The sequence below is a fragment of the Nelusetta ayraudi genome, unplaced genomic scaffold (genome assembly GCF_046127955.1).
Source record: "Nelusetta ayraudi isolate G7.1 ecotype Tasmania unplaced genomic scaffold, CSIRO-AGI_Nayr_v1 ptg000016l, whole genome shotgun sequence".
NCBI lineage: Eukaryota > Metazoa > Chordata > Actinopteri > Tetraodontiformes > Monacanthidae > Nelusetta > Nelusetta ayraudi.
The window spans coordinates 4665515-4676236 of record NW_027466066.1 but is presented as its reverse complement, the minus strand read 5'-3'; the positions used below and the strand labels follow the sequence as shown (position 1 = coordinate 4676236).

General features: G+C 39.0%; 1 protein-coding gene across 2 annotated transcripts; it reads left to right on the top strand.

Moving 5' to 3' along the window:
• Positions 1-2598: 2598 nt before the first annotated feature.
• On the top strand, positions 2599-8253 carry LOC142886838 (deoxyhypusine synthase-like). Of its 2 annotated transcripts, XM_076024067.1 has the most exons (10): positions 2599-3498; positions 4245-4447; positions 4539-4703; positions 4780-4901; positions 5013-5109; positions 5323-5409; positions 6245-6350; positions 6447-6550; positions 7516-7641; positions 8078-8253. In XM_076024067.1, the coding sequence occupies exons 2-10, from the start codon at positions 4259-4261 to the stop codon at positions 8171-8173; spliced, it is 1092 nt and encodes a 363-aa protein (XP_075880182.1). In that variant the 5' UTR covers positions 2599-3498; positions 4245-4258; the 3' UTR covers positions 8174-8253. The 2 variants fall into 2 exon arrangements, with proteins under 2 accessions (XP_075880182.1, XP_075880181.1); XM_076024066.1 differs by lacking the exon at positions 2599-3498 and having other exon boundaries at positions 3923-4447.
• Positions 8254-10722: the final 2469 nt, after the last annotated feature.

Genomic DNA, 10722 nt, shown 5'->3' with positions numbered 1-10722 from the left:
TATATATATATATATATATATATATATATATATATATATATATATATATATATATATATATATATATATATATATATATATACATGTGTGTATATATATATATATATATATATATATATATATATATATATATATATATATATATATATATACATGTATATATATATATGTGTATATGTGTATACACATATACACATATACACACATATATATATATATATATATATATATATATATATATATATATATATATATATATATATATATACACACACACATATATATTTTTTTTTAGTATTTCCAAATGCGGATTGCATAAGAGCGATAGGACATCAGGAATAAATTGGTTCTTACTGATCTAAATGCACTTTTTTTGTAAGAAATTTAGAATCTCAAATGTAAGACGTACAGTAATATTATACTGAGCTATAGTTTTCTTTTTTGATAAGTAATTTTTAGGACTGTTAATGGTTTGCTAAAGTAAGCGTAATGATGATGTTAAGCAATGTTAAGGAAAAAAAAACGATGACTAGGGTAAGACTTGAAGCCTCTTGATTATAGCTGTCTCATGTAGGTTCCTTCTAAACTAATGAAAACAAAACGCATTAACGAGGACTCTGGGAAGAGGGGAGACACGAGTCAGTCGAGTCGTCGATCGTATTCCCGGTTCACCCATCAGATCCTTAGCTGTCTGTGTTCTCCATCCGATCACTGTGTCGAATTAATAAAGGCTGCCTGCGCAATTGCGGCTTCTCATCATGTACTTTGCATGCTTTATAATAGTCTTGCTCGGTTTATTTTTAGTTCATGTTTTTTTCTTTTCGTTTTTTTTTTTTTTTTTTTTAAATGCCCAGTCACTTCTACTTTAGTAGAGCAAAGTCGATGGCAAATCACATCACAGCTGGTCCATTAGATGCAGCGCCACCCCACCCTACCTCACGACACCCCCTCACTGGCCAAGCCTGAATCAGAAGCTGATGCAGTTCTTATATTGTCCCCCAGGGACTTGTGTACAAGTAGACCGAGCCCTGACGACTTTCACCTGCGCAATCGGTTTTTAAACAAGGCGTCGGCCGGCCGTGTTCGCGCGTATGCCGGATCAAAATTGCCACGAGAGAGTTCACTTCTGTCAACGCGTCACTGAGTTCACCCGGCGGCGTCCGTCACTCGCTGTCCATCACTCGCTGTCCGTCATTGTTCACTCTGGGAGGGAAGGTGGAGCAAACGAGAGTTGAGCACAAGACGGGCTGATCAGATGCAGCTCTGCAGCAGTTCTACCGCTAGACATGTTTTTGGAAGGGTCTGATGGAAGGGTCAGCCGGCGTCACTGTGGCCACTGGGTGAATCACTATTTCCAACTATCATCTGAGCACCTGAAGGTTTTTTTTGTTATTCCTCCCCAAGACAAATACACCAGAACTCCCTCCCTCCCCCTTTATAATTCAGCGTGACATGAGATGCTGTGCAAGTGTCCTAGCCAGAATCAGACAGAAACCGGTGAAGCATTTAGTTCCATAGCAGAACCAAAGGGTTCCAGTGTCTCCACAGCAAAGAAAGGTTGAGGTTTCGCCACTCGCAAAAAGCTACAGACGAGTTAATTTAAAATGCAATTTGTCCACACTTTTTTTTTTTTTTTTTTTATGTAACAGTTATGTTTATTTATTTCTTTTGTTTTAATTTTATTTTTTGTGCTTTTGTGCACAAATTTTTTTGGACTTTAAAAGTTTTTTTTCATTTTTTTTTAAAAATTCTTTTTATTTAAAGAATGATTTGTTTTCGTTGTTTTATAGCGGACCATATGATAATGTCAGATCCAGTGTGCTCTGTCTGAAGGAACGTCAGTGACTGCTGCATACTTTGGACAAGAATGTGGGATAACTTTTTTTTTCAAACTGATATCAAAGCTGGCAATTTATTTTTATTTTACTTTTTTTTTTCTTGATGTAGTACCTTTTTATTTTGCTCAACTGTGGTGCAGGTGGGATGCTTCCTCGTGTGTCCCTTTTTATTTTATTTTTGTGAATGGGGATAATAAATTTTTCTATGAAGCTTTTTGTGGTCTAAATGTTTTGTTTTGTGTTCACTTTGAAACCAAACAGAACGTATGCAGCACATTTCAACTCCCATTTTGCCATTCAGATTATCAAGTCAGACTGCAACACTTTTACGGACATCCAAATAAAATTCTGTGTATTTTCACTTTACTGTAGTTGATTTCTTTCCATTTTTTCTGAACTTGCTAAGCACATATTCACCAGAAACTGCCAGTGGCATAATGCTATAGAAGAGCATACCTTGTTATATAATTAAAGTTCATATTCTTGTTTGGGTGTTTTTTGTTACAGGTTTACTATTCAATATGACATGCTGTATAAACATATATATATATATATATATATATATATATATATATATATATATATATATATATATATATATATATATATATATATTTATTGTATAACTATCTAAAATTACATTTCTGAAACAGAGGGCAACATCTGTTGGCACAAAGAATTTCAACTGATTCCTATAATTTGTGCAGCTGTACCGGCTGCTTGTGTTCACATTAGTTAACACAACATAGTTTTGTCTGGCCTCGAGTGTAGACACCCAGAAGCCCCTTGAGACCCAAAATGTGTTTCAGTCAACAATTACTGCTGAAGTGGTTTGTCTGTAGTGTGTTGTGTGAAATGTATAATTCTAAATGATGTAGTTTGAGGCACATTCCACTTGGCTTCCCAGTCTTAAGGGGACGGTTCCTCACATTTACTGCTCAACATATTTTCAAATCCATGTAATTGTTTTAAAGTGTCACAGCCTGAAATAATTCCCACCAGTAGACGCCTGTTGTTGTGGTCGTAGCATTTTGTTGTCATTTCTAAATGGAAGGGCGTAAATGTAACTGAAGCACACTCTCAAGCTGTGGGCCGAAGCATGTAAGGTTAATGGTGATGGTGACAGCCGTCTGACACGCCACACGGGGGAGTGTGTGGCATCGCTCGCTGCTGGAGATGACATGACGGGGCACTGCTGGTTCTTTCAAAATGAGTTTTACCAGACCAACGAGCTGACACAACAACTTGAACTTGAATTTTTCAAACATGCATTGCAGTGTCATTAAACTGTCATTGAACATGTCTTGTCAGGTCTACAGGCCGAAGTAGCTGGCTGCAAATGAACTGCAACACCTCTCCCCAGACAAACACAAACACTGCATGGTTTTATACCGTAAGCGCCACTCAGCCCATAATGTGTAGAGAAGTCACGTTAAAAACCTGTCTACTTCAGCTCACCAAAATGTATGACAAATGTATGCCGTCAACATTACAGATCTAATGACTGCCTACTGGCTCAGGTTTCCAGCCCCTCCCATTTCTTTGCAACATACATCCACCACTGAAAGCATTTAGTCTTTTGCTGCAGGGGCGCGAAGACCGAGCAACATCTGGAAGCCTAAACAACATCTCTGAGAGACTCTGTCAACAAATTCAGCAGGTACCTTGATTTATTTATTTTTTATTTTTTTTAAACTATTGAAATGAGAATAACAGTTTAAACCTTCTGGAAGGTGCGGTAAACATCACTTTTAGCCGAAAGATAAAATCCTGTGTTTTTGCTGGAGGGTGCAAATAGAGAGTTAAATATGATTTTTCTTTTTTTTTTTTGAATGTTCAATTAATGCATGCTGGAGAGTCGATGTGCGCCAACACAAACATAAGCTGAAGCCTTGTTGGCAGTGCCAAGATAGATAAAGAGAAAAAAGTGGCAATAAGCCGACCTGGAAAACAAAATTTACATTATTCAACAGAATATTATGAAACGTTGCCTGCAAAAAGAGACCCTATGATTAAAAACCAGTTTGGGCTGAGGTCCCATACAGTGTGTTTTGTAAACTCAAAATGTGGTCAAATTTAAAAGATGATACAGAGCACTGAGTCAATGGCTGTTCACAAGTTTTTCACAACTTGACTGCCAGGTGTCTTGGTTGGCAAACTGTAGAATCTTTACAAGAACATTTAAAAGCTTGCTGAGAAGCCGGTTCATTGCACAACTGTTTTTTTTTTTTTGTTGTTGATTTGCTGAAGCTGCATGGTGAGAATCTTAAGAAACGCGTACTGCAGGTCTGTATAAACCTGCCACCCAAGCCATCGCATGTTCGCCCCGGCCAAGCATTCACTGACCTGAAATGTCTTTCCTGATTTTCTCTCTCAGTCCTTTTATTCATTTATTTTTTCCAACAGTCCTTTCAGACAAGATGCAAAACGATGTGCACAAACCCAACTACATCTATCGGCAAACGATACCAATACCAGAGGACACGCCAAAAGTGCGGGGCTACGACTTCAACCAAGGAGTTGACCACCAAGCCTTGTTGCAGTCTTTTTACAACACTGGCTTCCAGGCGACCAGTTTTGGCTTAGCTGTCAATCAGATAAACATGATGGTGAGACGGATGGGATTTAGTCTGAAGGTTCTTCACAGTTCTTGTATGCCATCAAAACAAAACCTAACAAATTCTTTGTCCCTCTCCACAGATTGAGAAGCGCAAGGAAGCTCTGGGCGCAGACAATAAAAGTGTAGAGGGACATTCATCTGGTTGCCCCTGCCAGAATAACTGCACCATCTTCCTCGGTTACACCTCTAACCTCATCAGCAGCGGAGTCAGAGAGAGCATCCGCTTCCTCACTCAGCACAAAATGGTGCAGTTTTCGCCATACCTGTTCATCTGACAAAAGTTCTGCACCCTCATGTATTGCATTTCCCCCTCTTATCAAGGTTGATGTGTTAGTGACCACGGCTGGAGGCATCGAGGAGGACTTGATCAAGTGTCTGGGCCCTTTTTACTTGGGAGATTTCTCGCTTTCGGGCAAGGATCTGTATAAAAAAGGCCTGAACAGGTTGGAGAATTTGCGCATATTATAGGATAGACACTTTGGGATTTAGGAAATAAAATGGACGGGAGACAAATTTTTTCGAATATGTGAACTTAATGTACATTATTGATGCAGGATTGGAAACCTTCTGATGCCTGACAGCAACTATATCATATTTGAGAAGTGGATTATGCCAATCTTCAAGCAGATGCTGCTGGAGCAGAAGACTCAGGTGCGTGCACTGCACTGTGAACACCTGCATCCATACTAGTCTTGTATATAAATAGACTAGGTTATAATAAATTTGTCTTTTATGTACATATATATATATATATATGTATATATGTGTGTGTGTATGTTGCACCAAAGTAATAAACACCTGTCATGTCCAGTCAAAGTATACAAATCATGTTGTGTGTGTCTATTGTACTGTTTCCTCCCTCAGGGTGCTCAATGGACTCCTTCAAAGATGATCCACAGACTTGGGAAGGAGATAGGCAACCCAGATTCTGTTTGCTACTGGGCCTACAAGGTGAACAACCGCGGTGCAAACGTCACACTTGTCACCCTCAGAGCGTGGTGCATGTTCAATGAGAAAGAAATTCTGAAAGAAGTTCTGTGAACAAATGCGTTCACAGGAGGGAAATGCGGGAACTGTCTATTAGTCCGACGTCCCATTAGTCCGACAAATTGCCCAATGGTCGGAACTCCCGTTAGGGTCAGGGGAGGCTGGACCAATGGGCAATTTGTTGGAATAATGGAATGTTGGACTAATGGGAGGTCAGAACAATACCATGCTCCCGGAAATGCTACTCCCCGCTGTAGCAGAGCAGTGGGCTGATAGCATGATTATCCATCTGAGCAGTATAGTGTGGTGGTTGATCTGAAGGTTACTGAACACAATCACGTTAGACTGTGTAATCAGTCATAACAAGTTTCTCTAATTCAATGATAGCAGTTAGTCGAGTGGTCGTACTCTCGCAAAGTCCTCAACCTTAGTTAGCGAGCAGCTACAAGCTAACGTTGCTCTCCTGCCATTTCGAACCGAGGATTATCTTCTTGTTATAATTCACTACTTCCAGATGCCAAGAACCCTAATTAAAACCTCAAGCTTAACACAAACGCCCCTTAGATGATACTTGAAGAGTGTACATATGAGTGTATCATCATTTCACTCCCTATATATCCCATATTTTTACCCTTCTCACCATTGACTGGGGTCTTAAACCAATGCCATATTCTGAATTACATGAACGCCGTAGGAATACAATTTTTACTAACGATAAACAATAAGTGATTTATGTATCTTGTGTGTAAACTATTGAGCTTCTTGGAGTGACCGAGTTCATCTCTGGCACGCGTTTCAGAACAACATTCCCATCTTCAGTCCTGCCTTGACAGATGGCGTCATTGGAGACATGTTGTACCTCTTCTCACATGAGAATGCCGGCTTAAAGCTGGATATCACTGAGGGTAAAACACATCGTGGGGTTTTCATACATTTGTTTTTATATATCATACTCGTTGTTGTTACGGTTGTTCTTACTCTGGGTGTGCACTGGATTTCAGATATAACGAGGATTAACAACATGGCAGTGGCTGCAAACAACACCGGTATTATTATCCTGGGAGGAGGCGTGGCCAAACACCATATATGCAATGCCAATGCATTTGTAAGTATTTTTTTCATCCAAAAAGGGTAACCTGTTGTGCAGGCATTCTACAAAGTCTAGCAAAGTGAGTGAAAAAGGTTTAATCTTGCAAGAGGAACAACAGCAGTGGTCAAACCTATGAAAGAGGATTAGGGCCACAAGAAGAGAAAAAAAATATTACAGGAAGGAGATTTTTGATTTAAGTTTTCATTTCGAGTTTTAAGTTGAAATTTTGTGAATAAAGTCAAAATTTTGTGATCAAAGTCGAAATTTCTTGAATTAAGTCGACGCTAAAAAGAGAAAATTTCGTGAATAAAATAGAAATTTCATGAATGAAGTAAACGCAAATAAAGTGGCGTGTGCCAGAATGTTCAACACATACAAAAGTGGACAAAGTTTTGATACCATTGAATAAACATGAGAATGCAATGAGTAGGTGCATATGCATGTTCCCTCCCCTGTTGTGTCTCTTCCTTTCCCCAAAGTGAGATAAGAGACGGAGGCCACAAGAGGATGTAACCCGCTCAAGGATTTAGCACCTCTTCCCATGGGAGAAGCAGACATGAGACACTCACTAGGCCAAAACATAGCAAGTCACAAGGCCGGTCTAAGAAACACAATAAGACATTGGATAGGCTCCAGTCTTCAGCTGCAAATTTTCAATTGTTTTCAGAGTTTTGTGTTAATGATGATCAAGAACTTTTCATAAAGAGACAATTTGTTTGTACAGACAAGTGAAAGCCTGTAGAGCAGGGGTGTCCAAACATTTTCCAAAATAAAGGCACAAACACAAAAAATATTATGAAATTAAGTCACCAGTGATATATACAGTATATAGAAACATATCACAGCCATTCAATGTTGAATATCTAGTTACCACATGTTTTTTTTTTCTTCTGCTGAGGCCTTGAAACAACACTTTCTGCCTTCATCTCATCACCCTCACCGAATTACACGTACATATAAATGTGTTTGTCTTCTTCCAGAGATGTGGTGCTGACTTTGCCGTGTTTGTGAACACGGGTCAGGAGGCTGATGGCTCTGACTCTGGTGCGAGGCCCGATGAGGCTGTGACCTGGGGCAAGATCAAAATAGATGCCACACCTGTTAAGGTACCATTCTCTACATTTGTTGGTTACGCTTTGATAATCAATAATGATAAGTGTCTATGGACACACACAAACACAAATTGTGTGTTTGCTATAATAATTAAGACATAAAATAGCCATCACAGCAAACGTAATTACATGAAAGATGTTTTAAAAAAAAACAACCCTGAGATGATGGCAAAATATTATTAAAAAGTACTTTATTGAGTTGTTATTACTGGTTTGGGAAAAGACACAGCACATTGTTTTGATGTGTTTTGTCATAGCAGAGACTTAAATCTGCTTTTATTCCTTCTAACAGCTATTGCATTGTTTTGTCCGTTAATGGAAAATGCATACGTCTGTGATGACGCTGCACGTGTTCCGATTGGATCTGAGCCTGTTTGCCCTATTACTCTTGGACTTTCCTACATAGAAGCGCTTTGTTTTGGTTCCACAGATTTTTGCAGACGCAACTTTAATCTTCCCTCTGTTAGTGTCCCAAACCTTCGCTGCTCGGCAAGATAAGAGAACCGAAGAAGACACAAAGAAATAAAATCAGCCGTGGCCATACATTATAACCAGTGTCTCTCTTTCTCCTGGATTTAATGAGTCAACCTTTGGAAAAAGCTATTATGTCACAAATAAAAGTTCTTCATCCACGAAAACTCATGTCGATGGTTGAATTCTGGTCTCCCTTCTCCCGGATTTTTGCTTTTCGAACCAACTTTTACTACCTTGTTTTCAAGAGGATCTTTCGGGTTTTTAATCTGCAATCTGCAATCTGGTATTTCCTGCATGTGTGACTTACCATTAACAAACTGTGACACAACCAACCAAGGTGGTGAGCGTACAGCTCTTGCACAAGAGAAGACAAGGAAATGTAAACACACACACACACACACACACACACACACAAAATGACTTAACTATACTCTACGGGCTTTCACTTGTCTGTACATACCAATAGAGTATAGTATGAGGGAGTAGTTGGTACACTTTATCTCGCGCAAAAACACACAACGCCCACAGGTATGGTGGAAAAACCCCACCCACGAATCTCCCAACAAATTACAAATACAAACACAGTCACACGCCACATATTCCATAACAGGGAGTTGATCCATTCCGTCATAATATGTAAACTGGGGAATCTCGGAAAACGTTGGCGAAATTGTTCTCTTTATGAAAAGCTCTTGATCATCATTCACACAAAACTCTGAAAACAATGGGAAATTTGAAGTTTGAGACTGGAGCCCCTCCCTCTCACCTGATGCCCAGGAAGCCCCATATTGCTTTCTCCTCATGATTAAAATAAAAGCTTTGCATTATAAGGAAATAAAATAAAATGCCCCCCCAAAAAAGGGGTGTGGTGGGGCTTATATTTACTGTATTACACGTCTATTCACGGTTTGAATTTAGGGCTCCTTTCTGTATTGACAGGCAATCATCAAACAATTGAGTCCTTGTTTTTGGTAGTTCCGCATTGGCCTCATTTTTGAACTCCTCTTCATTGTGCTGTTCACAACTTGACATTCAATAAAAAGGGTCACATGACCAGTTAATGAGACATTGCCTTTTTTTTTTTTTTTTTGAAGAGCTCTGTCCACCACTGTTGTTTGCGTTCAATAAATTGATTGAAATTAAATGAAGAAACAACTGTTGCACGCTTATACTTAAGAGCCCTACTTCAATGTGAAGAGGGGACTGTCAAATTAACTTTTTTTATAAAACTGTGTTGAAAGTTACACAGCCAGTTTTTCAGGTGCTTCAAGTGTGTATATCTGATTGGCTGATGCTGTTTATGGGGTGGTACAAATTCCTGCCTCTGCTATGCACTCTACAGCTGTAAGTTCCAAGGTGTGTTGGCTACAAGCAGGATCTTTATAAGAGGAAACAAGATGTCTCGTTCCTACAGTAAAACTTTTTAAAAAGGCAGTTTCGGTCCCCCGTTGGGCGTTTGTTCTGCCTGGGTCACGTCAGGTAGAAGAATATCAGAGGTTTCATTTACATTTACATTAAAATTTGAATGTGTGTCTGTGTGTGCGTGTGTCTTAATTGGTAATTAGGTGCAACCAGGTGGCAGGATGTCCAAAAAAAAAAAGAAAAATGGACATAAGACAACTTTGGCTAAGTTGATCACTCGCTTCAAATACAATTGATGATCACTACTTGCATTGAATTATGGATATTTTATTCAATTTCTCCCCTCCTGTGATATTCCCTGGTCCAAACATTTGAAATGATGTCATTTCATTTTCACATATACCAGTCTGCTGTAATCTATCCATTTATGTGCCCGAGTGTAACTATAGTCAAAGTAATTCAGAATTTCTGCTTATTTTTAATTTTTTTTATTTTTTTTTTACTAAAAAATTAGGTATAATTCTATGTATATGAGGTCAATTGACCATACATACCAAAAATAAGTGTTGGCGGTAATGGTGGCAATTAGAAAGATAGATTGAAAGAGTTTGAGATTTAATGAAAAGTTGTTTTTTGTTTTGCATGTGAAATTTCTGTATGACAACTTTGTTGTACACATATTTTGAACTTCGTATTTCTTTGAGGTCGTATCAGCACCCCCCCACCGCTCTGGCCAGTTGTGTCCCTCCCACCTCTGAAATAAAAATTCCGTCCTTGGATGTGTGGCTCATGTGGTGTTTCGTGGTGGACTTCATTGCCCTCTACAGGGAAAACAGCAAAGCACGATACTGGAGTTCTGGCCATTCCAGTTTGCTGTTCACCACTTCTGAGTAATAGTTCCCCACCCTGTAACGGAACCTGACTCCAACCGTGGCTCAAAGTTTGATATGCAAATGTTAATTTATTAACCCTTCTCTTGCAGTCAGCATCCAAAAGGTGTTGCTGTTGGCTGTCTTGGGGCGGAAGCAGCGGTTTCACCCTGGAGTCGGCAGTTTACTGTTCGGACCGTATATAGAGACCACTTCTGGACAACTTCAAATTGTCATTGTCCTCATGTGCACAAGAGGAGACCTAGACCCACATATGTATATATACACATATATATTTATATATATGTGTATATATACATATATATGTGTGTGTGTATGATACTCTGTAATGAACATTTTCAGTTTTAGA

Bases quoted from the DNA above. Each gene is read 5' to 3' on its own strand.
- LOC142886838 (XM_076024066.1), top strand. From the start codon at position 4,190: ATGTCTTTCCTGATTTTCTCTCTCAGTCCTTTTATTCATTTATTTTTT. The intron at 5,110-5,322 runs GTGCGTGCACTG...TTCCTCCCTCAG, and splicing joins TGCTGGAGCAGAAGACTCAG to GGTGCTCAATGGACTCCTTC. The intron at 5,410-6,244 runs GTGAACAACCGC...CACGCGTTTCAG, and splicing joins TTTGCTACTGGGCCTACAAG to AACAACATTCCCATCTTCAG.